Raw genomic sequence first — 26,222 nt, 5'->3', positions numbered from 1 at the left:
ATGAGGTAATTTGATAACGCCAAAAATTTTAGCTTCAACGTTTTATAAAACATAATAAGGCTGCAGGAACAACATACAATAAAACAAAAAATACTGTCAAAATGATACTATTAAAATCAGTTAAATATTACGGGAGATAGTCAGTAAAATATTTTATATTACAAAATATTTGTTTCTGCAGATGACAAATTGCAAAAAAAGTTCTGTCTCATTGTGTAAGAGCATATCGGCTGAAAAAAAAATTATCAAGATCGGGCACTAAAATATCTTATTATTTATTAATTACTGACGGTAAAATTTCTTGCCAGTTGAGCAATCATGTTAACCAAGTTTAATTAACTTTGATCAATTGAATGTTAATGACTTGTTGCAATACACTTTTTTGACAAGATACATACTTCATTTAGTAAAGCAAGTTTTGATGTATAAATAAAAAATTATTAATTTTTAAAAACAAAATGTATAAAACAATAGCATTGCTGGTCAAGGTAGAACAGTAGCAAGTTCGTGGAGGATCAAAGAAAACGAAGTTAAAATAATAATCACTTATTATATAGTGTTTCAATACAAATTAGAAAAATTCAAATCTCATATTAAAAAATTAAGAAAAGATTATAAGAAGCTGACGAAAAATTTATATATTCGGATTCTTCTATATTAATGCATCCATTATTTTTAAAAGAAATTGAAAAACTTATCAGCATAATTTGATTTTTGATGATTGTGAAGATACTATGTATTCTATTGTTACAAATTTTTTGATTAATAGAGAAATTATGTTTCAGTTACTATTTTTGTCGCGTGTAATTTTTTTGCTCATCGTTTCATTTTTGGAATATATGTGGAAACACATTGGTTCCGTCTTTTGTCGTTTACATTCTACATTTATCTAAATAGATTTTTTTTGAAAAATCTTAATTTTGCCTTAGTTAGTAGTGTTCCAGAATCAATTTCAAAATGAAAAAAAGGAAAAATCCAGGTAAAATATGTGAATGTCAAAAAATATTACTAACCATTATACACTAGTAAATCCGCCACCGCGAATTTTATAATTTCCAGTATTACTAAAACTTATGTCACGTTTGAACAATAGTATCGTTTGATATCTTTATGTCGGTAAATATTTTATGTAAATAAAAATCATATGGGCTTTGTAAATTAAGCTAAAGTTGTTCTTATTTAGAATTTTCGTCGAAAATGTTTAGAAACCTTCAAATATATTTGGCGAAACGATTTTACTGTAAACAAGTGGAGAAATTAAATCAAGTAAATGACTTCTGGAAAGATATAAAACATTCTTCCAAAATTTCTAAAGAACCTTACAAAATTAAATTTAAAAGTGAAACTACAAGTGGAATTAAAATTGACTTGGAAACAATTCATCTTTTAGAACGCCTTTCGCTTGTAGATTTGGAACATAAAGACGCATTAAAAACTATTCAAGATTCAATTCAGTTTGCTGACTTGATAACATATGTTAATACTGACGCTATTGATCCGCTTTATACTGTATTAGAACAAGAGGAACTTTACCTACGTGAAGATAATATTACCGATGGGAACATTAAAAATGATATTTTAAACAACGCAAAGGTTACTGAAGAAGATTACTTTATAGCTCCTCCGGGAAATATTCCAATAGAACAAGAAAATAAAGAATTAAGTACCTAAATTATAATGAGACGGCTGAAAGAAATGTTAGAAACTTTATTAAAATCTGGTTACATTAAATCTGAGTTTAAAACCAATGATGTAATTCATTTGGAACTCATGCCACTTGGCTCATCATTATTTCAAAATATTCAAATTGAATGGGCAAAAAATAAAACCGATTTAAATATTTATACCGGGAAAAGTTATGTAAGCCCACAACAAATATCTCATTCTAACAATGAAGCAATGAATTTTGTTAAAACAAAATATTTTAAAGAAAATTTTTTATTTTGTAAGGAAAAGCTTCAAAATTATTTTCCTTTGGCAATCAAGACATTTTTAACAACAAACCAGATTGATATCAATTCTAAAATAAGTTTCCCACACAAAACGTTCATGATTTGTGATTATTTTTTTAATGAAACTCAAGCTTATGAAAAATTTTCAAAAATTCAGAGAGAAAGAAAAATTTGGTGGATGAAACATTCAACAGACCCAGGAAGGTTTTTTTTGTCTGATCTTAAATCAGATGTTATTCAAAAACATAAAGTTCAAACAGTAAAAATTAAAGCAAAGTTTAGTTTTGGTGACATAGATTTAGAAAGCATTGACGTAGTTCCATTAAGAGCCTTGTTGCCGGAAGATTACAAAGAATTTTATTTATTTGATAAAAAATTAAATAAAAAATGCTGCCCCGTAGTTGTTCATTCCGAAACTTGTGCAGATGTAGGAACAATAAGTAAGTATTTCTGTTTTACATCAAATATCAATTTTTTTCATTTCGTTCACCATTTTGGGCACAGCTTTACTTTTAGATGCTCTTGAAAATTCTAATTCAAACAAACTTAGTTTACATAGATGTGTTTCTCCATATCAATGTTCCATTTGCTGCTTATTAGAAGGTAACTTTTTTGGTTATTCCTACGATTTCAATATTATTGCATATATTTCATATTTTTTTATCGCAAATTAATTTAGATGAAGAAGAAAATCGAAATTTGGAAGATTTAGCAATTCATCTAAGTGGTGTTTTACGAAAACTAAATATAAGAATACTTAACTTATCTAAACAAAACTCAACAGATTACAAATCATTAGAAAAAGAATTAAACCAAGTGGATAAATTAGGAGTTCCATATTCTTTAATATTGGAATACAAGACCCTTCAAAATGGATTGCTCAAATTAAGAAATCGTGATACAACTATCTCAGAGGAAATCCATATTTCCGAACTAACAGAGTATTTAGCCAAAATTTTTAACTACTTTTAAGATTTTCATTACATTGTAATAGTTGTTTAATTGATAATACAGTTTTTTCTAACTTTATCTTAATTTTCTATTTTATTACATGAAATCAGATAAATATTGTTTTACATTAAATCCAACCATTTTTCCAATATAAAAAATAAAATCTAAGCTGACAATACACTGTAATCGAGCTGAACCATCCATTATATTGTTTTCCCCACTAACGTATGTTAAAAATTTTAACTGAACTAAAGTTGATATTTGTGTAAGCAGGTTACATGTCAATCCAACTTTTTCATCTAATATTGCATAAAAAATGGCCAGCAACCGATCAATTGAAAACGATTTTGGACCCAATATTGTAGACATTTTATCAGTTACCTTTAAAAAAATTGTAATGTTAATACATGTGATTAAAGTCAAGTATAAAATTTAATTCCATACTACCTTTGCATTTGCATTTAATGTTTGCAATCGTTTTTTTTTTCTCTCACTGTTTTTAACAAAAAGCTTCTTATCTTCTTTGGCGGCATTATAACTTGCTAAGAAAGCGGCTATTAATAAATATTTTGCATAGAAGGGAAGCTCTAAAGATTTAACATTTTCGAGTTCAGAGTTTTCTGGCAGAAGCTCACAACCGTCCACCTAGAAAAATTTTTGTATTACTCTGATACTTGAGTGAAACACAAAATCAAATATTTAATTCACCAGTGTTTCGGTTCTTGTATATACAACGGCAAGAGCTTTTTTTAGAGGATTTGATATATATCGCCATAGTTTAGATACATCATCAGTTCTAATTTCCCCTTTTAAAATCGGAGTGCAGTAAATTTCAAATACGTTTCTGGACACATATTTCAATTCAGTTAAATCTCGACAAGATCTGTAAAATACACTTAGAAATATGTTTAAATAATCATTATAGAAGCTCTCATCCATAATTTCAAAAAAATCTTTAAGTAATTTTTTGTCAAATTGCATATTTCTGCTTAATCTATGGCCCACATAAGCTTTCACACTTACAAAATCATTAAGTAGTATTTTCTGGATTTCGGTTTTACTATATTGAGCAAAATGAATTTTTATGATTTCTGGAAGACCAATTTTTAAAAAGTATTTTTCTAGGGGAATTTGAGATAAAAATATGCAACATATATTTAAGCCTGTTAGTTCACGTAAACGGAAAAAAGCTGGTAGTATATTTATTTCCATATCTCTTAGTCTATGGGAATTATCTATACATATGATATATGAAAAAATCCCTTTAAGGTTTTTCAGCTCCCAAATAAACTCTTGCATGTTGTCACACTTATCATAAAAAACATTTCTTTCGTTATCATTGTATTTTAATCCATTCAATATACTTTCGAATAAAATTTTTGTTGTATAACATCCAATAGAATCCACCAATATATATTTACTTCCAGAATTTGAAAGAAATTTTTTCAAGATACTAGTCTTCCCAGTACTTGAATCTCCATATAAAAACAAAGCTTCTGGATAAGATTCATTGGGATTTCCTATTAAATTAAATAGTTCATTTATAATTTTATTTCGACATGGGAACGCTTTCACAACTCTATCAACCATATTTATTTTATTTTAAAACTAAATCTAACACAATTTGAATTTACAGATTTTATTGATATAAAATAAATAACAATACCGCGCTAAAAAAGACGCAACGAAATTAGATTCAAAAAATCGAATATTATATACTATCGATGTTAATAGGTAATTATCGATGTTACAAATTTTATATTCTTTAATATAATGTTGGCTGACGATGTGATTAAACCAAATAAACAATATATAATATGTAATTTGAAAAAAAACGCGGCCAGAAATGCGGCTGGTTTTCAATCAAAATGAAAAGACAGAACTGTTGAAATATTATATTTAACAAGATTATGTAAGATTGTCAAAATCTTCAAATATAAATATTTTGCCTTTTTTTTAATCTTAAACATATGTATGATTATATATAATAAATATTTAAAAATAATTATATAATAATACAATAAATATCTAAATCCAGATATTAAAACCTACGAAATCTCGAAAAAATTTGGATTGTCAAAATCAAGCAACAATTCAAATCGAGAACGACAAATACATGAACAAAATATTCATGCTAGGGTATCTGATTTCTAAGTGCATTGCTATATAAAATTGTATAGATACTCAATAGGTTCAAGATACGAGATCAAATTCAACCCAATAGTTTTTTTTTATTTTTGTATATCTACATTTCTGCGTGAGATAGACGCATAATTACATAAATTTGATTTCAAACCTCAAAACAAGAACTTTCTCATGAACTTATATTAGCTATCCGTTATCAATCATTAAATTTCGAAAAATTCGAAGTTTTTACTTTTCCTTTTTAAAAAAATTAATTTCATTTTGAACCATTACATGTAGCTTTCTCTAATTTTATTGCAATGCCAGTTCAGTCGGAGAACTTTAGTTGTATAAATCATCTTAATCATTTTAGTTAATGTCTTTATATCTAACAAGTCCCAATGCTCAGAGAGAAACTTGAAAGCACGACCTTATTTGATATGGGTTTTTTTAAATCGAAGTAGCTATTTTTTGAGAAGAAATATTAAAATAAATTCACACTTATTATAAAGCAGGTAAAATTTAGAAAATATATTTGAAAAATCAAAAAAATATATTAATATTTTCATTGACAATTATTTTAAAATTTAAAAAAAAGCGGAAAAACAACTAGCACATCCTTCAACGTTTTATATGTTACTGAAAGCATTTTATTATTTTTAAGTGAACAACTTTTTTTTCTCATAGGGTAAGTTAACTCAAGATATGGGGAGTGACTGTGGTGTCAAGTTGAAAATATAATTAATGAAAGATAATTCTTAAATATTGATATAAATACATAGCAAAGAAAAAATTTGAAGAGGGATTTAGAAAATAATATCTAAAATACAATCAAATATTATTTGTTAAATACAAATTTTATATAAACTTCAAAATTTTACCTCTATTTTTATTTGAAAAAATATTAAAAACTTACTATCATTTATATCAATTACCTAAGAAAAAAAATATTTAAAATGTTTGGAAAAAACAGTCATATATTTTTATGACCGGATTTGAATATTTTTTTATTTTTGAAATAAATGGTATTTTACCAAATGACTCAAAAATTCCGACTGTAAAATAACAGGTATTTTAAAATTTTTGTTCTTTATGTAATATTCTTTCCGTTTAGAATTAAGATAGGTCATACAAACACATGCAGGGACATTTTATAAATAGATTGCTCTTGTTTACCTGCTAATAAAATATGAAAAAAGAGCACAGCAAAATTTTTGAAGCACTCAATATAACATGTTTGAAATAGTTTTAAAATAATTATTTAAAAAAAAAATTATTGGAAGTAGGTACATACATATTTATTTTTAATAACTTAAAAACTAACTGAAATTATTTGAAACAATTTTATAAGTAACGTATAAATAACCGAAATGAGATAATTCAAATTGTTGAAATGTGTCAACCTATATTACTTTTAATATTAACATTAATTTAACATTAATTTTAGCAATCATTTTTAATTGTTATAGTTTCGAAGTTATTGAGAAAATTAAAGTGATTTTTTATGCCAATTTGTTTAAAACGATAAAAAAATTTTTTTGAACACTGTACGATTTAAATTTTCTAAAAAATTATAAATGAAGAAATGAATATGCAAATTTACTTTTATTATTTATATGCCTTAAGTGTATTTTGTTCATTAACAGTCCGTAGTCATGCTCTCTGTTTTTAATTGAAACAACTTCTCTTGTATTAAAAAAAAGGGCAGTCTGGATATACATATCGACGGCTGAGTGCTATTTTGATCCATACGCCATAATTTTTGAATCTTGAAAATCGCGTTTGAAGTTTAACAACACTTTATTTCAAAACTAAACGGTGGGATTTCTTAAATTTTTGTTAAGTTTAACTATAGTTTTAAGAGCTTGACTATAAAGTTCTTTTCAATTTCGACAAAGGGGTCGAGAGTTATAGGCAGTTTATTAAAGAAGGTCCAGTGCAATTTTGATCCACATCCACTTTTTTGATCAAAAATTTTCACTTTGTATGAAAAATTTGTGCTATATGTCTCATTATTTTTTATATACTTGTATTATAATAATGATTTTATCGCGAAAATAAGAAGTTTAAATTTAAAACATACATAAAATATGAACATTTAACCTAATTAAATTGAAAGATTTTGAAATATGGTTTTTACTAGACTAATAATTTTGTATGAAGTTCGTAATCACTTGACTATAGAGGGCCTTTTTAACATCATAAATCTCTCACAAGATCAACTTTTTTCAAATATTTTATTAGAAAAAGTTCAAATTCAATCTTTTTCTACTTTACTAGTGCTTACAATCTTAAAGTTTTGTAATATCAAGGTTCTTATGCTTTCAAGAAGTTTTTAAAATATTTTTTGTAGTTAAGTATGTCAAAAAACAAGTAAGGTGACTAAATTAAAAAATAAGTTATCGGATAAAAGAAATTTTGGAACTGTTAAAAACTGGAAAAATAGCAAAATTGAATATTTTAAAAAAAAATTTTTGAATGACATGGTTTATTATAGCACTCGAAAATTTTTTGAAAAATTTATATGAAAATTTGATCCAAACGCCAACGATATTGGATATGGATCAAAATGCGTCCCAAATCAAATTTTAGGTGGAAGTGGATCCAAATGACATCGGCGTATCTATTAAACTAAATGAGATAGCGAAAAACTGATTACATATTCTGAAAGACCATCTTCGAAAATCTATGAAAATGGTCTTAAGTCAAAAATTACGAAAGTGACGTATGGATCAAAATAGCCCTCAGCCGACGATATCTATTGTGTTTATATATATATTTTACTCGCACTTCTAGTCTTCCTGGCATGGCACTGGCTCCGGCACTTTTCTAATTTGACGTTTCGCTTAAATCAAATTTATCAAAATACATACATCGAAAGTATTTTAACAATTTCTTTTAAATATTACAATAATTTAAAATATCAGAGCTAAATGGATGAATATTGCAGATTGTGTGCAACGAAAAATAATAATTTAACTATACTATTAGAAATAGCAAATATAACTAGAATTAGAACTTTACTAAAAATTGAAGAAGATGGCTTTCCTCAGAAAATTTGTGATTCTTGTATATTCAAAATTAATGACATAAATACATTTATTTCAAAATGCGAAGAGTCTTATGAATATTTTAAAAATAATTTCCTCAAATATGTTGAAGGGGAATACAAAAATAACGAGGATATTGATATATTTAAGTCTAATGCGCAAGGTACCTACTTCAAATAATTCTAATTTAAAGAACCACTTGTACTTTATTACTAATTTATTATAATAGAGTCCAGTGAAAATGAAGAAACTGTAAAAGAATCACCTAAGGTTAAAATTGAAATAAAAACAGAAAATGAAGAAATTCATCATGATTATATAAGACGAAGTGAATGTTTAGTTGAGAGTGAAAGTTCAATCTATAATTCGTCCATTAGTAAAAATAAACAAGAAATTGAACTACCAATGCAACAAAAACCCGAAAAAAATGATTTATTAAATTTATTAGAAAATGATAACTCCCACATCAATACTTCTAGTAATCCGAAACTGGTAAAAAGAAACAATAGTAAAAAATATGAAAGAAGGCGTAAAACACGGAACTGTAATGCGGAAATAAGTGATGGTACTAGTACATGGAAATGTCAATTTTGTCCTCGAATATTTACGACTGATAAGATCTTGCGGAGACATATGCAAAATATTCACACAAATCCCAACTTCAAATGCATTAAATGCGGATTTGAGTGTACAAATAAATCAAACTGTGCAGGTCACGTTAAACGGAAACATTTTAAAGAATTAAAAATGGAATTTGAAGAGCTTTTGCAGTTTGTATTAGAAAAAGATTCTAATACAAATGATGCACACTTTTTTGATTTACCATTCCCTTGTGATTGCTGCACAAGATCTTTTGCTAAAGAAACAGATTTACAAAAACATAAAAATCGCGTTCATATCAGCGATCCAGAGGCAAGTAAATTATTTGGATGTAAAAAATGCGGATCAAAGTACACTTACAGAAAAACCGCAGTTAAGCACATACGTAACGTACATTATGAAAGCCGAACTGAATTGGTTAAAGCTGAAATTGATGAAGTAATTTCAATTAAAAAAAGTTTAAAAATAATTCATTATATTTTTCTTAGTATTTAATTCAATATGGTCAGCCCAGGATTGAACCAGATATTACAAAAACTGCGAAAAAAGAGAATATTGATGAAGGAACTGTGCATGAATGTCCAGTTTGTCATTTGAAGTATTCTAGGGCTATAATATTGAAGAGTCATTTCGCTAGATTTCACTTAAGTGAAGATGAAAAAAAAAAACGAAAAAAAAAAGTTTATTTGTGTCAACAATGCGGAAAGAAATTTTCTGCTCGATCTGCCTTTCAATATCACGTCCAAACTCATTTTGGGGAGAAGAAATTCAAATGTAACGAATGTTCTAAAGCCTATTACACAAAGCACTTACTTCTTTCTCATATGAGGAAGCACACTGGTAAGCTTATATATTTAAAAAGTTGCTAAATTAAATTATTCAATTACTTATAAGAGTTCAAGTTTAAACTCAAAAGAAAAAAAAATTAAAAAATCTTATTATATTTATTTATTGAACTATCAACTAATTGATAAATTTTTTTTTGTTTTCTTTCTATTTGTTTTCTTTTTTTTTCAATTATCTTCATGGATCAATTAAATCATATTAATTTTCAAAGGTGATATGAGCAATAGACAACTGGAATGTGAAATTTGTCATAAAAAGTGGCCTAGTAAAACTGCTTTAGAGCGACACATGAACGTGCATGGTCAAAAGCAGCCTAGAAATTTTATGTGTTCCATTTGTGGTAATGCTTTTTATTCAAATTATCATCTTAAAAGTCATATGTTGCGACACACAAAAGAGAACAACTTTAAATGCACTGAACCTGGTTGCAACGCATCTTTTCGTGCTGATGGTAGTCGGAAAAAACATTTTCATAATTTCCATCTTCCTGACGATCAAAAACCATTTTCTTGTGATATATGTCAAAAGAAATTTTTTAGAAAATCTTATTTATCAGATCATTTAAGAAAACATGGTAAAGCTGGCGAAAATATTTTAAATTTATATAGGCAAAAAATACATCAAGATTAGATAAATAATTATTTTGTTATAAAAAGTTATAATTCAGTTATAAGAAAAATTATTGCTTTTAAATAATGAATAAATTTTTATAGATTCTAAATAAGACTTCTAATTATAAAATCATTGCAATAAAAATTTTATACTTTACTTTTTGATACACGAGTTATTTATTTATAAAAGATTTTAAAGGTTCACTCGGAACAGCAAATTTTTGTGGCTTAAAAGGGAAATAATTTTAAATAGAAATATTGAAAAAATATGTTACCCACACATATGTATGTTAAGATAAAAAAAAATTAAGCTGTTGCACTTGAAACAAGTTTATTAAGATATTGATTTATTTTAACCTGTATTAAAATCTTTTTTTTGTGTTAATTGTAAGAAATAATATTCTTAATAAAATAATTCTCTTTAACTTCCGAATAACTAATTAGAATAAAAACAAAATACAATAACTGAAATATCCATAACAGAACATTTATTGCTACTAAATTAAATAAATGTAGTTGAAAAAACTAGACTAAAGCTAAATGCTTCAATCGTTTGAGTAAAATGCTTTTTTCTACTATTTGCATTTGAGGCAGGTTGACATTGAATGGTTTTAATGGCTACAAATTTAACATGTGGCTTAATGTTTCAAAACATTTTTGATTTTTCCGAGTTTTATCAAACTAACATAGTTTTATTTTATCTGTATTTAAAAAAAACTAAATAAACCGTGTTTGTACTTAATTATCCAATAATTAAACCACATCCAAGCCTAAATTGATTCTTTACATGATTTAATCTTCCACTTAAAGCAAATGAAAATGGCAGGGGCTGCAGTTTTTTTTCCAGAACACCACCAACATTCCAATTTGAATCAACCATTCCTAAAAAATATTTTTCAATAAAAAATTTTGCAAAAAAAATCACAAATAAAAAATTAATTACCTTTAAATACTAAATCTGCTTTAGGTAAATCAACTTGATAACCAATTGTGGCCACTGATTCTTGCATTCGCAAACTCGTTTCTACTTCAACGCCAATTTGTAGTTGATCACTTGCTTTTTGATAGTAACAGATATGAAGCCCACTCCCACCTAAGGTACCCGACCAAGTTCCTGTGCCATTAGTATATCTAGCTGCTGCGGAAACCACAGCAATTTCTCCACCTGGTACTTGTGGTCCATACTGATAAGCTAATTCACCTCCTAGTGCTAAATTGGTTGTCAATGATTGCAAATAATGACACACAAAAACCCCTGAGTTATTTAAAATGTTAGGATTTCCCACAGTAAGTGACGCAGTATAGTCATCTCCACGATAATCAGTTGTCAGTTGAGCAGCCTGAATTTTACTTTGTTGTATCTGAATGGGAAACCAATTTATTTACAAATTTCCACCATTTTATAAAGTTACCTGGGAAGCAAATTTACACCGAACTCGTGGCGAAAATTGGTGAATTATATTTGCATTTAAATTTCCTTGTGGATCGATATCTCCTAATAAAACTGGAAATGCTTCTGTTGGCGAATATTGTTTAGTTCCTACATAAGTAGCACCAAATCGATAACCACTGGGGTTAGTACTACATAGATTTATAGTATGAGAAACTTGAAAATGATTGCTAAGGCCTTTATTTAACATTATTTTTGCTCCTTCAAAGGTCATCGCCATTATATCTAAAATGTATTTATAAATTATAAAAAATTTTATTATGTTTTTAGGTTATGCTTTTACCTTTGCAATTTTTATGTAAATCTTCAATAGTTCCAGGGTTTTTTATATCAACCTTTTTCTTTTCCGTAGAACTGACTGAGTCTATACTGGGAGAAGCTGGTTCTGGTAAACCAATTTTCGGAGGTGCAGCAGAAGCTTGAACATTTCCCATTTTTGAATTTGCTTTTGAAGAAGAGCGATTGAAATCACAATTCTTTTATTAAGAGATTAAAGTGGCCTTTAAAATATGATATTATTAGCTGTCAAAATTTAAAGTATGGCAGATATGTTGGTATAATGAGGATAAAAATATAGATAAGTATGCGTGTAAAAGATAAAGAGAGTTTTTCTGAAAATTATCAATTCCATTCCACACGTGTGTATGACAGAACACAATAACCCCTGAATTACAAAAGCTTTATAATTGGACTTGTGTTTTTATATTACACTCTGCAGTGATTATATGAGCTTCAATTATTGTCACGTCGCTTCTAGCTCTAAAACTTTTGTTTTCTCTTTTGAGTACATACGATTCGAGCAGAAGGTGAATTTCCACTCAATCTACTGTCGTCTAACCAAAATTATTAAACAATCAAAAATATTTATTGTATATAGAGAGTTAGCTCTCATATTGTAAAAAAGAAATTTATAGAAATTTATAGAATTATACAAATTTATGTTACTAATGTTAGTTTGAATGCAAAGTCCTAATCTTCACGAGAAAAAAAAAATTAGGAATTGACTTAGTTTAACTTTAATAAATATTAAGTCGTGAAACTAGTTTTAAAATAACTCGATTAAAAAATCAATGGGTTGGTCAGCTGTGATTAAAATTAATATGATTTCATAAAAAATTAAATAATTCTTTGTGAAAAAAACACATGCTCACGAAACAAACTCATTATTGTTTACTAAGTTAATTAAGTTTACATTAATTACGGTCTCGTATAAAATATGGTATTTTCTCAATTGTCAAAAAACAATAATATTTTGGTGATTCGCTGTGAAATTTCAAAATAAAAACTATCCTGAGATTTTTCATTTCACAGAAATTAGTTTATTCACTTCCCATCTCTTAATTCATAACTATTTGAATTATCTAATATATTAAAGGACCAACCTTCATGATATAGAATTAAATTTTAACTCTGTTAACTTTTTAAAAATTATAGCTGTGCTCTATGAACCCGTTTTTTTTTTTGGTAAAGAAAATTATTATTTATTTTTGACAAGTTGAACTCATTTTAAGATTGTCGTTCCATGAACTCATTTTAAAATTCGGCATTGTCATCAGTTGTCATTAATTATATGAATTAATAAACCATTTTTTTTATTTTTAATTCAGTTGGATATGCTACTCAAAAAATTGAGTAGAAATGCAATTCAAAAATCATGTGGCATTGAGGCATAAACACTTCAAATACGCAGACGCGCATATGACGTCGAACTTCACTTTACTTACTTACTAAAAAGTCATCTTAATTGATAGGAGGTGGATAATCATTTTTGGAAATTTCAGACAAAAAATTATCGCCGAAATAAAAAAAAAACTTAAATATAAAAATTGAAAAGAGGAAAAAGAAAACACAATACATTTATTTAAAAGTTTGTTCAAGGTAAATGAAACTTTGGGACATATTGATGAATGTTAGAACATTGATTTTTCTGTTAAGTTTTATGTGCATACATTACAAATGACATTTTCAGTATCTTCATTAAAATAATAAACGTACAAAATTTCGTAAAAAAAAAATTTATACACAATTATAAGATATCTCATATAATATTTTTCCGTTTGCAGTATTGAAAAAATAAAAATTAATACAAGATGACCGATTCGAAGTATTTTACAACAACCAAAAAAGGTGAAATTTTCGAGCTAAAATCCGAATTAAATAATGATAAGAAGGAAAAAAAGAAAGAAGCTGTAAAAAAGGTAATATGATTAATCATGTAGGTTAGGCACATAATTGCTAATAAGATAAAAATATGTACTTGTTTTTTCCAAAGGTTATCGCAAGTATGACCGTTGGCAAAGATGTTTCTGCATTATTTCCTGACGTTGTAAACTGCATGCAAACTGATAATTTGGAATTAAAAAAGTTGGTTTATCTGTATTTGATGAATTATGCTAAATCTCAACCAGACATGGCTATTATGGCAGTAAATACTTTTGTTAAGGTAAGACTTATTTGTATTATTTTACCTAAGAATCGTGAAACGTTTTTTTTTTTTACTTTATTTAATTATTTTTGATTTTTCAATTTCACTTCATTTGATCGTAATTGAAATTTTATTTAAAAAAAAAAGTCACAACGTTATGTGTTTAAAGATCTTACCAAAATAAAACAAAAATTCCATCATTTTTAAAGCCATGTACAACGATATTAAATTTGTTATTTAATTAGTATCCTTCATTTTTAGAACCATATGTTCAATATAATTATTTAATTTTGTATTTTTTTTTTTTATTATCATTTTTTTTTTTTTGTTCACTTTTATTAAATGCAATGAAAACTCGTAACAAAATTTTAAAAATTATCAATTTTTATCTGGTATAATATATATGTTCTATTAACAGTTTCGGTGCATTTAATATAAATTCATTGTAATCGTTCTAAAATTATTAATGCTAAAAAATAAATGGGCCTTTCTGTTGATGTCTCAATCATTGCGTTAAAATAAATATGATGATTTCAATAATAGAACATATTTTCAAATGTTTAATTCGTAATTTTTTCTAGTTTAGTACACAAAAATATTTAAATTTTCGCAAATTTTTTTTTATTATATTTAACATTTTGTCAAAAGAAAAAAAATATATTAATATAAAATTCAATATAACTTTTCTAACAATCTTTATCATCTACATACTGTGTCATATACAAATTGTATTATATAAAATTTACTGGTAAACAAAAATGAAAAAATGTTATTATAAAAACTATTTTAAAACAATCATTCATTTTTATAGTTTTATTGCTAAAATGAAAAACAAGAAAAACATTATCTTCAATTTGGAAAAACAATTATTATAACTTTAGAAAGTTTGTAATTATATTGATCAAAATGGAACTGCAACTCATAACTTTAATATTACAAAACTTTACATAACCTTAACAATTTGAAATTAGAATTTAACAAACAAAAGAACTCCAAACTGTACTGTTTTTTCATTAATTTTGTTATTTTTTAATGGTTACCTAAATAACTTTAACGATTTATTGTGTACTAGACTAAATAATGTTGGCTACTTGTATTATTGTTTATTTTATACTTTTAAAAGAACATTAAAAGAAGTAAGAAATGTTTATATTTGTTACACTACTAATATTTAACACTTCTTTAAAACAATTTTTTTTTAATATTTTCTATATAAAAATTTCTGTCATTTAAAGAAGGGCCCAAATATTTTACATAAAAATTAATACATACATAGACTATTTAAGCACCTATGTTGTTAAATATTTTGCTTTAATATACATGCTAAAATTGTAATGTTGTATAAAAGGAATTGCCTTCTTCTCAACTTGTTAAGGTAATTAAAGTTAAAAAATAAAGTATTGGTTCAGGTGTAGTTTTTCTTTATTTATTATGAATTTATATTCCGATATATAATTTAGTTTTTATTGTTCTCGTTACTTAAAAAATAATATGTTTCTTAGTTTTTTTTTTAATTTTTTTTATATAAGTGTTTAGTTTAAAAAAGCTATAAGTAATAAATTAAGAAAAATATTGTTTCTTTGTCTGGCTTTGAGATATTCACTAATTTAATTTAAAGTTTTTTCATAAGCCTATTGTTGAACATAAAAATGTAAATATGTACATATGTATATGAAAAGCTAAAATTTTTTTAATTTTAAAATGTAAAACATGCAATTAATTAATAAGTATTAATCGTAATATTGATATATTAGATTCTATTACTAAAATACTAACTGCATACTGCTGTAAACATCAACTGGCAAATATAAATATCGCTAAAACTTTTTAAATCGTTTTATCAAATATATGTATGCTTAATCGGTATTTTAAGAATAATATTTCTATTTATTTCTATGAAATGCATTTTGTCTCATCTTTGGTTCAATATTTAAATATTTCCTTCATCGAAAAAAAAATTTCTCTAAGTTAATACCTAAATTTGAATAATTATCTATAACTTATATTAAGAATGAATTTTTTTGACTTATACTAAGTATTATAAGGCTTAACACCTAAATTAAACTAGTTATAGGATTAAAATATTAAAGCTAATATAAATAAATAATATATATTTAAATTAATGAAGTGCAATGTTTTAAATTAAACTGCTAGATATCGCAATCGGAATAAAGTCGATAACCTTTCTTAGAACAATATATACGGTCACAGTATTTTTTCAGTTGTCATTTTCATTTTGAGATTTTGCCCAAATTAATTTTTCCTTATGGTACCTATTTAAATGTAGTACATATTACAAAAATATATAGATCATTTAACTTTAGTGATGTATTAACTACGCTTGAAAATCACATTAACAGAAAGCATTTAATTAAATTTTATTAGGTTAATCAATCTCAAATAATTTCATAAACTCAATTCTATTTTTTTAACTTTTATTTTTAAAGAATTTTGTAATTGTAATAACCTTCTTAAGGTAAATGCATATTTAATGGAAAATAAATATATAAGATGAACTTTTACATTTTTTGAACAAATTTAAACTACTGCATAATTATGTATAGTATTTCTGTTCTTGTAACTAGAAAACCGAAATCAACACTGCAGTCATAGCAGTACAATATTATTCATAGAAGAGTTCTTTTAAATTGTCTTAGGGCACAATATTAAAATTAAAATACTAAATTATAACTTGTATTCGTTTCCTTTTGATTACTATGTTTTAACAATAAAAAAATATGTTTACATTTTTATAAAAAACAATACAAAAAAAATAACAAAGCACATAACATTGTAAAATACTTCTTTGTATTTGTTTTATTTAGATTTTATTAGATTTCTAGATAAAGTTACCTGGTATTTATCAAATAAATGAAATAAAATTCAACTGAAATTTCAATACATAATGTTTTTGAAATGAGTATTTTTCTAAATTATTATTATTTATACAAATATTATGTACCTTATAAATTTATCTTCAATTTTTCTCATTTTAAATATGGAATCAAATCTGCTATCAAAAACTTTTATTTAGTTATAGCTGCCTGGTATGAAAAAAAAAATAATAATTTATCACGTATTATCAAAGCTAGTACCAATGACTGCATAATAAACTAAAGTGCAATATAATCAATGCGTAGGACTATAAAATATTAGCGACGATGATATGTAAAATATTTTACTTTTTTCACTTTTCTATTAAATTTTAATTTCATATTACGAGTACTTATATTGAGCTACATAAATTTATAAATAAGAATGGGATATTTTTCGTCGTAATTATTTCTATGATGTGAAGCAAACAACCATTCATATCATTGTAACATTTAATTATATGATTTCACCAATTTAAAATTGCTCAAATCTCATCAAAGATCTCATACAAATACAACTTATCTAGAAACTACATATATTTTGTGGATTATACTTACATTATTTACATACAAATGTATAATTCAAATTTTTAAATAATTGTTTGAAAACGTTTAATATCTAAAGCATTAATAAAAATATTCTACTTAAGTATTCAACTATCATATTATTTAAAATTAAACTTTTTTGCCATTTACATAATATGTGTATCAAAAATATAAATATATTTATATTATTCAAATTGCATTTAAATCTTGATTTTTTTTAAATAAATTTATAATAACTTTAGTTGAAATTCATAATTTCATTTACAATAAATTGTAAAAATTAATTTTGACGCAGCTATACCATCTCTAAAAGAATCTATAACCCATGCAAAGAGTAAAAATATAAAATATTGGGTATGCTCCCATTTCTATTTTGAATACAGAACAATAGAAAAATATTTATATATGTACATATGATTTGCCATAAACTAATCGAAACAATTTTATTTCATAAAATTTTCCAAAAATAAATTTTTCACAAAATTCTAACATTTCAAATAAAATAGAAAAGTTTTATTAGAAATTTCTCGCCTTTGAACTAATTAACACAATGGCTACATAAAATCTTTAGGTAACTTGTTTTTTCTTATATATTTTCCTATTATTAGCTTAATTTTATTTGAATGCGTTATAAATATGGCTTGTTCTTCTGTTTTAACTTACCTATTATATAATAAAATTGAAAAAAATTAAAATACTTGTTCACGCTTTTTGAAATTATTAGGTTCAAAACAAGTTTTACTAATTTTAAACCTATCAAAATCAAATTTTCTAAGTCTTACTTATTAATTTTTATTCATTAAAAAAAAATTATTAAAAAAGGATTGTGAAGATTCAAATCCATTGATAAGAGCACTAGCTGTCAGAACTATGGGATGCATTAGAGTTGACAAAATTACTGAGTATTTATGTGAGCCATTACGCAAATGTTTAAAAGATGAAGATCCATATGTAAGGAAAACTGCTGCTGTATGTGTTGCCAAATTGTATGATATTTCTTCATCTATGGTAAATAATCATTTTTTTACTAGAAATACAATAATCTATATTAGTTAACACGATTTTATATTTATATCTGTACAATATTTATATACTAATTTTTGCATTATGATGTTCAGGTGGAAGATCAAGGATTCTTAGATCAACTAAAGGATCTTCTTTCTGACTCCAATCCAATGGTTGTTGCCAATGCTGTTGCTGCATTAAGTGAAATCAATGAAGCAAGTCAATCTGGGCAACCATTGGTAGAAATGAATTCTGTAACAATTAATAAACTTTTGACAGCTTTAAACGAATGCACTGAATGGGGTCAAGTTTTTATATTAGATTCTTTGGCCAATTATAGTCCAAAAGATGAACGTGAAGCTCAATCAATATGCGAACGTATAACACCACGTTTGGCACATGCAAATGCTGCTGTTGTCTTAAGTGCTGTAAAAGTTTTAATGAAACTTTTAGAAATGCTATCAAGTGATAGCGATTTTTGTACAACTTTAACAAAAAAGTTAGCTCCACCTTTGGTTACATTATTATCTTCTGAGCCAGAAGTGCAATATGTTGCATTGAGAAATATTAATTTAATTGTTCAGAAGCGTCCCGATATATTGAAACATGAAATGAAAGTTTTTTTTGTTAAATATAATGATCCAATCTACGTTAAACTTGAGAAATTGGATATTATGATTCGTTTGGCTAATCAAAGTAATATTGCGCAAGTTTTAAGTGAGTTAAAAGAATATGCAACTGAAGTGGATGTTGATTTTGTTCGTAAAGCAGTACGAGCAATTGGTCGTTGCGCTATTAAAGTTGAACCATCTGCTGAGCGTTGTGTATCAACCCTATTAGACTTAATTCAGACAAAGGTAAATTATGTTGTCCAAGAGGCTATTGTCGTCATCAAAGATATTTTCCGAAAATATCCAAATAAATACGAGAGTATTATATCAACACTATGCGAAAATTTAGATACATTAGATGAACCTGAAGCTCGAGCGTCTATGGTATGGATAATTGGTGAATATGCTGAGCGAATTGATAACGCTGACGAGCTATTGGACAGTTTCCTAGAAGGATTTCAGGATGAAAATGCTCAAGTTCAATTACAATTACTAACAGCAGTTGTAAAATTATTTTTGAAGCGACCAACTGACACACAAGAATTAGTTCAACATGTTTTATCATTAGCTACACAAGATTCTGATAATCCGGATTTACGTGACCGTGGATTTATTTATTGGCGTTTACTTTCAACTGATCCAGCTGCAGCGAAAGAGGTTGTTTTAGCTGAAAAGCCGCTAATTTCTGAAGAAACGGATTTATTAGAGCCAACTTTGCTTGATGAATTGATCTGTCATATAAGTTCTTTAGCTAGTGTTTATCATAAACCACCTACGGCTTTTGTAGAAGGAAGGGGTGCAGGAGTTCGTAAATCATTACCAAATCGTTCTGGTAATACAACTACAGCTCCTGAACCGGAACAAGCTACTGTTATACCCAATCAAGAATCTCTTATTGGTGATTTATTATCAATGGATATTAATGCCCCAGTTCCGATGGCACCAGCAGCTCCTACTAGCAATGTTGATTTATTAGGGGGAGGCTTAGACATACTGGTAATAATTTTGTAAACTGCATTTTTTTTTAAGAATCAAAATTATAAATATTTATTCATATTTATTATTTTTATTTTTCCACAGTTGGGAGGCCCGGCAGAAACTGGAACCAGTGGTTTGTTAGGAGATATATTTGGATTAGGCACAACGGCTTCGACCATGGTACAAATACCCAGAATAATTTGGTTACCAGCAGAAAAAGGCAAAGGATTAGAAATACAAGGTACTTTTTCACGTCGCGGAGGGCAAGTTTCGATGGATTTATATTTTACAAACAGGGCTATGCAAGCCATGACTGGTTTTGCTATTCAGTTAAATAAAAATAGTTTTGGTTTGGTACCAACAAGTCCTTTGCAAGTCCCACCTTTGCAACCATCTATGTCATCCGAAGTGAGTTTACCTCTGGGAACAACAGGGCCTGTTCAGAGGATGGAACCACTAAATAATTTGCAAGTTGCTATTAAAAATAATGTTGATATATTCTATTTTGCATGTTTAGTACATGCCAATGTTCTCTTTACTGAAGATGGTCAACTGGATAAACGTGTATTTTTAACAACGTGGAAAGAAATACCTGCAGCCAACGAAGTTCAATATAATTTAAATGGAATTAGTGGAAACGCGGACACAATAGCATCAAAAATGACTTCAAATAATGTGTTCACAATTGCAAAAAGGAATGTTGAAGGTCAAGATATGTTATATCAATCCCTAAAATTGACAAATAGTATTTGGGTTTTACTTGAATTGAAACTTCAACCGGGTAACCCAGACGCAACACTAAGTTTGAAATCAAGATCAGTTGAAGTGGCCCCAATGATTTTCACAGCATATGAAGCAATAATTCGTTCAGCATAAATATGTAATAACTATTAACATATTTTTTTGAATTTGAAATTGTGTAATAATAAAAATAACCAGCTTATTTTACAATAATTTTATATGAGTTACGCATATTTGAATAATAAGTATTCATTAATCTCATTCATTTTTTAAATACTTTCCATGTTTACGTGATAAATAGAATATGTATTTGTTTTCTGTTAAGTTTAAAGAACATATTAACGATAATTATATAATAAACATAATAATGACATATAAAGTTCATAAATGGTAACACAAAATACATTTTACAAAATTAATTAAGAGTATTAAATAAAAATAAAATAAATAAAATCATCCAAATTATGATGAATCTCTTGCTTCTTTTATTTATTATGGTTTTATACCTTGCAAGATCACCTAATATGATTTTGGAGTCTAGGGTTTTAACCCGTTTTTTTTAACATGTTTTTGAAAGTTCTGTATGTATACACATGGTCAGTTTTACTTGTTATTGGTACGCATTTTTCAAGAAATCAAAACAATTTTTTATAATCAAAACAAATTTTTATTAAGTTTCTTAAATGAATAAAATTTTATAACTTGCTATTAAATTTCTACAATTTCCAAAATTTAGATTTCTGTTAATGCTGTTTGTCATGATATACTTTGAAAGATTTTAACATCCACTAAATGTTCAAAAATCTAAGGAAGAGAAATGTTAAAATTTTTTACAAAAAATAAATTTATAAAAGAATTTAGCATAGTTTTGATAAACAAACATTTAATAATACATAATCAAATTAAAATTATAATTTTGATCATTCAATGATTTGGTGATTCTAATAATTAACATTAAAAAATATATGTTGATAAATACATAAGCAAATTCAAAACAAAACAAAAAAGCAAGATTATGTAGAGTTATTTTTTCACCTTCTTGCTACTTTTTTATTTATATATCCGGTAAGAAAAGTTTATTAAATTTTTCTTACACAAATATTGAAAAAAGACAATAACATTCAATTTTCTTAGAATAGAAGATAATATAAAAAATATTTAAAACATTAAATGAACACTTTAGAATTCAAGATTCTTACGCCAATGATGATAAATGTGTTAAGCGATACGAGTTATGAAAAATTTAATACTGACGTCGGCGAGCGGTTCTTTGCTTGTCAAAGCGTAATTCCATTTCCTCCAAAACTTTTGGTGTATATCTAACAACCAATTTTACTGAGCCTACAGCTTGTTTTAACAATTCAACGGCTTTTTCGTGGTTTTCTCCTTCCACTGAAACACCATTTACAGACAAAAGTTGATCTCCTCTTTTTAAACCACCATGTCGATCAGCTACACCTCCAGGTATAATACGTGATATATAAATGGGCGAATTTTGTTCTTTACCTCCCATTACGTTAAAACCAAGTCCTTCCTCGGTTTTAGGTAATTCAACAACTCTAGGATGGGCATGACCTTCGCTTGCAGCAAATGCGGCAACAGTTGCTTTCGCTGTAGCTGATGCTCTTACATCCTGTGAACCTTGAATATCCACGGTTTCATAAACATGCTCATAAACTTCTCTTACAGCATTTAGAAAATCGCTTTGCAATACTTTTTGAAGTGCAGCCAATTTTGTAGATGGTATATCACCACTAGCCTGTAATTTCTCTAATAATTCTATTGATCTTTTTACATCCCTAGCCAAAGTTAATGGTTCGCACATTGTAGACATTATTTCCAAATATTCTCTTGCGATATAAAAAATGTTGGTATTTTTAACAATGTGGATTTATTTATATTCTTAATTTAATATTTAAAGAGTTACGTACATTAGAATAGAAAAGTAGGTATCTACATGAAAATCCTTGCAATTTGGCACTTGGCACTTGGCACCAAAAACACCTGAAAAATGCCATAAATGACATTCGTTATTTTGGAATATGTTAAAATTTGTTGTCAATTTGTCTGTTCGATTCGCAAGAAAATTTTGCTACTATTAATTTGAGCAAATAATTTGACATATTGAAAGTTAAAAAAATCAAATTAACAACTTTTAAATTTTTCATTGTAAAAATAAAAAATAGTAAGTAGTTTGACAAGTTTTATTTTTCTCTCCATATTCTCTCATTATTTATTAATATTTTAATCAACTGTTTATTTTTTATCAGCCAACTGTTGTCTTCACAAAGAAAAATGAAATTGCTTAACCTATTACGTTATTGTAGACAGTAATTCTGCATTGTATAATTGTGAGTAATTTGCCAATTTGAAATATAGACATATCAGATTTTTTCATTCGTCTTAAAAACGTGGTTGACTTTGAATTTCAATTAAATTTTTAATTGAATTTAATCATTTGGTGCACAACCTTTCTATACAAGATTATAACATTTTAAATAGACATTCTAACAAGTTTATAACATCTTACTGAAGTAAATGAAAATTGGAACTGAAGACAAAGTATTTCACTTCTGGATATTTGAATTTTATTTATGCAAATTTTGTTTATTATGTTTTGAAAATTAAATGGGTTGTCAGTTTTTTTAGCTTTCCGAATCGAAGTTATATACCGAAAAATAATTCTCCATTTTCATTTAAAAATTACGCATATATTTACCTTATTTTATTTCAAGAACGTAAATGGAGCGCAGCTAATATGAAGTTAAATTTTAGATTTTAAGAACGCTTCCATTCATGTTTGAATTAGATTTGACAGTTTAATTTAAACAAAAGAAAAAGCGTTTTTCGTATCTAGATAATATAAACTGAGACGAATTTTTTAGTTTTAGTTTTCATGTTTTATAAAAATTAGAAACGAAATGGATTTAAATATTTCCGATATCAATAGTTTAGCATATGCAGATCTACAAGAAGAATACAAGAAACTATTCCTCAACTACCAAAATTTGAACAAAATTCATGAGAGTGATCTGCAACAAATATATGAACTGGAAAGAAATATAAAAATCAGTAAAGCAGCAGAAGAGCATTTAGCACAAGAATTAGAAATAATTTCGAATTCGCAAAATGGAGATTTAGAAAAGTCAAACAAGAAATTGAACCAAGAAATAGAAGAACTGAGAAGAAAATTGACAGATTTGGAAGATTACATCGAAATATTGGAAAAAAAGTTAGAAAATTCCAATTCAGAAAATAATAAATTGCAAGAAAAATTATATGAAATCTCAGCAGCCGTTGAAAATGATAGCATCGAAACAAATCAGTTTTCTTCAGAACAACAAGAAAAACTGGAAATTGAAAATTTAAAGCTACTGGCGAAATTGAACGAATTCGAGGATGAAATTCAGAAATCCTGTAAAACCATTGCAGAAAAGGAGGTAGGTACCTATATGTTATATAATACTTCTCACAAACTGATAAAATTCTAATCCTAGATATTAATAGAAGTTTTAAAAGAAGAAATTCAATGTTATCAAGAAAATTTATGTGCAAAAAGAACTGAATTAGAAGAGAAAACAACATTATTAGAAAGTCAACAGGAAAGAATTAATGAATTAAATACGGAGTTAACCAGCTTAAAATTACAGCAGGGAAACGAAAGTAATAACAAAAGTTGAAATAGATAACGTCCAATTAATTCAAACATAAATATTACTTTAATAATGATTTTTTACATATTGTAGACGTCAAAGGAAATTCGCTTTTTGCTGAAGTTGATGATCAAAGGCAGGAAATGAAAAGTAGGCTGTTATCACAAAAGAAAATTTATTTAGAAATGAAAAAGGTGCATAATGAGAGTTTATTTGAAATTCGCCGCTTAAAACGTGAAAACTCAGCTATGCAAGCTGAAGCTCAAGCCTGTGTGTCTATATTTTTAAATTCAAAAAAATTTTATGAAGGTAATTTACAATGTATTAACATTGTAAACATAGTTTCTAAATATTGATTGTTTGACTTTAGATAAATTACTAGAAAGAATATCTTTTCTATCCAAACAAAATGAAGAGTTGGAGAGAAAATTAAGTGTTAGTCAAGATCGGTTGTTATCGCTGGCTGAAAAAAATGAGATAACTTGGTTGGATTCAATGATGACATTTTGCAGGTGTGTTTTAGCTAAAATCTTAGTTATTAAAAAATATTATTCTTATTTTTTTTAAATATATAAAATTCGTAATTTTAGAAGTGAAACAACAGAATTAAAAAAGCAACTGCAGAATATTCGTCTTCAAAAAGGAATCATAGAGAAACATTATCGTGATTCTCAGACTGAGTTGGCAAAGTTAGCGCAATCTTTGTTCATTTTTTGTAAGTTTTTTCGAAATAATTAATTTTTTTATTTTCAGATGGAGATTTGAGGCGCTAAAATTACGCTGTATTTTGATAGACCGTGAATCATTGTTGGAGCAAAATTCAATAAAATTTGAAGATTCACGTGAAATGAATGTTAAAGTAAAAGAGGATATCGCTAAAAGCGTTCCTCAAATTTTGTGGAACAAGAATGATTTCCAAAGTCCAACAAATACTATTGATTTGAAAACATCATCAAATAAAGAATGCAATAGTTCAAATAATACCACATGTTCAATAAATTCAAATAATTCAATAAATACCCAAAAGCAAATTTTGTTGCAATCAACATTTAATAATGATTCCAAAGATCTTAATGACAAAGACACGAGTAATAAAATTAGAGTTACTGAGGAAGAATTTTCTAAGGAAAATTCAAAACTAGAGTTATCAAAAATATTCGAAACAAAAGACAACTCGCTAATATATACTAATACTTCCCGCACTGAACAGGGTAAAGTTTTAAATTTCAAAGATATTAATAATACCGGACCCACTGGCACTAAACTTGATTATGTTCGAAATAGTTCAGAAAAAAAGGCGGATGAAGATAATGAAAAAAATTTAATTTTTGAAAATAAATTTGATAAAAAGTCGGTTAAATTTCCGAAAGATATTGAAAATAAAGTGGAGGATGAGAACAAAAGAACAATGAAAGTTATTTCCAAACGTACCAAATCCAATATAACAATAAAAAAAATAATAATTAAATCAAAAGATGATAAGTTATAGCTTAATTTAAAATTGATTGTAAGATGAAACTCTAATTGAGATTTGTAATAAGATCTTCTATAAAGAATTTCCAATTTTAATTTTTATGTAAACCTATTGCTTATTGGATATTAAATATAAATAGAACAACAAAATTAATATTTCGTTAATTAATATTCTTTAAACCAAGACCAAATTCATAAATAGTACATATTACATATGAAAACTTTATACTTTGCATACTACGTAAGTAAATTTTATATTTGAATTATAAATTTTATATTGAAAAATAATTTTGCCTACATTTTTGTTAAAATTAAAACAAAATTTGAGTGTTT

At 26.6% G+C, this 26,222-nt stretch overlaps 8 protein-coding genes across 9 annotated transcripts; 5 read left to right on the top strand and 3 right to left on the bottom strand.

Annotated features, from left to right (window-relative positions):
• Positions 1–1,197: 1,197 nt before the first annotated feature.
• LOC129613303 (glutamyl-tRNA(Gln) amidotransferase subunit C, mitochondrial) lies at positions 1,198–1,671 on the top strand. The gene has a single exon (XM_055527304.1). It carries the CDS (start codon positions 1,198–1,200, stop codon positions 1,669–1,671), a length of 474 nt encoding a protein of 157 aa, XP_055383279.1.
• Positions 1,672–1,681: 10 nt separating this feature from the next.
• LOC129613149 (DNA polymerase subunit gamma-2, mitochondrial) lies at positions 1,682–2,987 on the top strand. Its single transcript, XM_055527103.1, has 3 exons — positions 1,682–2,392; positions 2,457–2,555; positions 2,632–2,987. Exons 1-3 carry the CDS (start codon positions 1,696–1,698, stop codon positions 2,922–2,924), a joined length of 1,089 nt encoding a protein of 362 aa, XP_055383078.1. The 5' UTR covers positions 1,682–1,695; the 3' UTR covers positions 2,925–2,987.
• On the bottom strand, positions 2,890–4,568 carry LOC129613148 (origin recognition complex subunit 5). Its single transcript, XM_055527102.1, has 3 exons — positions 3,612–4,568; positions 3,351–3,548; positions 2,890–3,284 (listed from the first exon to the last, which is right to left on the bottom strand). Exons 1-3 carry the CDS (start codon positions 4,491–4,493, stop codon positions 3,000–3,002), a joined length of 1,365 nt encoding a protein of 454 aa, XP_055383077.1. The 5' UTR covers positions 4,494–4,568; the 3' UTR covers positions 2,890–2,999.
• A 3,323-nt stretch (positions 4,569–7,891) lies between these two features.
• On the top strand, positions 7,892–10,199 carry LOC129613216 (oocyte zinc finger protein XlCOF6-like). Its single transcript, XM_055527194.1, has 4 exons — positions 7,892–8,240; positions 8,307–9,115; positions 9,166–9,517; positions 9,735–10,199. The coding sequence occupies exons 1-4, from the start codon at positions 7,961–7,963 to the stop codon at positions 10,151–10,153; spliced, it is 1,860 nt and encodes a 619-aa protein (XP_055383169.1). The 5' UTR covers positions 7,892–7,960; the 3' UTR covers positions 10,154–10,199.
• Positions 10,200–10,600: 401 nt separating this feature from the next.
• On the bottom strand, positions 10,601–12,199 carry LOC129613182 (mitochondrial import receptor subunit TOM40 homolog 1-like). Its single transcript, XM_055527146.1, has 4 exons — positions 11,868–12,199; positions 11,547–11,809; positions 11,078–11,495; positions 10,601–11,016 (listed from the first exon to the last, which is right to left on the bottom strand). The coding sequence occupies exons 1-4, from the start codon at positions 12,016–12,018 to the stop codon at positions 10,877–10,879; spliced, it is 972 nt and encodes a 323-aa protein (XP_055383121.1). The 5' UTR covers positions 12,019–12,199; the 3' UTR covers positions 10,601–10,876.
• A 1,101-nt stretch (positions 12,200–13,300) lies between these two features.
• LOC129613124 (AP-1 complex subunit beta-1) lies at positions 13,301–21,202 on the top strand. Of its 2 annotated transcripts, XM_055527067.1 has the most exons (7): positions 13,301–13,462; positions 13,648–13,782; positions 13,857–14,027; positions 15,358–15,384; positions 18,251–18,436; positions 18,547–20,040; positions 20,125–21,202. In XM_055527067.1, exons 2-7 carry the CDS (start codon positions 13,675–13,677, stop codon positions 20,896–20,898), a joined length of 2,760 nt encoding a protein of 919 aa, XP_055383042.1. In that variant the 5' UTR covers positions 13,301–13,462; positions 13,648–13,674; the 3' UTR covers positions 20,899–21,202. The 2 variants fall into 2 exon arrangements, with proteins under 2 accessions (XP_055383042.1, XP_055383043.1); XM_055527068.1 differs by lacking the exon at positions 15,358–15,384 and having other exon boundaries at positions 13,303–13,462; positions 20,125–21,201.
• A 287-nt stretch (positions 21,203–21,489) lies between these two features.
• LOC129613203 (protein lin-7 homolog C) lies at positions 21,490–22,752 on the bottom strand. Its single transcript, XM_055527171.1, has one exon. It carries the CDS (start codon positions 22,595–22,597, stop codon positions 22,007–22,009), a length of 591 nt encoding a protein of 196 aa, XP_055383146.1. The 5' UTR covers positions 22,598–22,752; the 3' UTR covers positions 21,490–22,006.
• An 859-nt stretch (positions 22,753–23,611) lies between these two features.
• On the top strand, positions 23,612–26,073 carry LOC129613228 (protein Spindly). Its single transcript, XM_055527212.1, has 6 exons — positions 23,612–24,203; positions 24,261–24,426; positions 24,510–24,725; positions 24,787–24,928; positions 25,007–25,105; positions 25,170–26,073. The coding sequence occupies exons 1-6, from the start codon at positions 23,685–23,687 to the stop codon at positions 25,903–25,905; spliced, it is 1,878 nt and encodes a 625-aa protein (XP_055383187.1). The 5' UTR covers positions 23,612–23,684; the 3' UTR covers positions 25,906–26,073.
• Positions 26,074–26,222: the final 149 nt, after the last annotated feature.

This window comes from Condylostylus longicornis, unplaced genomic scaffold (genome assembly GCF_029603195.1).
Source record: "Condylostylus longicornis isolate FDR11 unplaced genomic scaffold, ASM2960319v2 ptg000081l, whole genome shotgun sequence".
NCBI classification, from domain to species: Eukaryota; Metazoa; Arthropoda; class Insecta; order Diptera; family Dolichopodidae; genus Condylostylus; species Condylostylus longicornis.
Note: the sequence above shows the minus strand (reverse complement) of the source record. Positions and strands in the feature narration are given on the sequence as shown.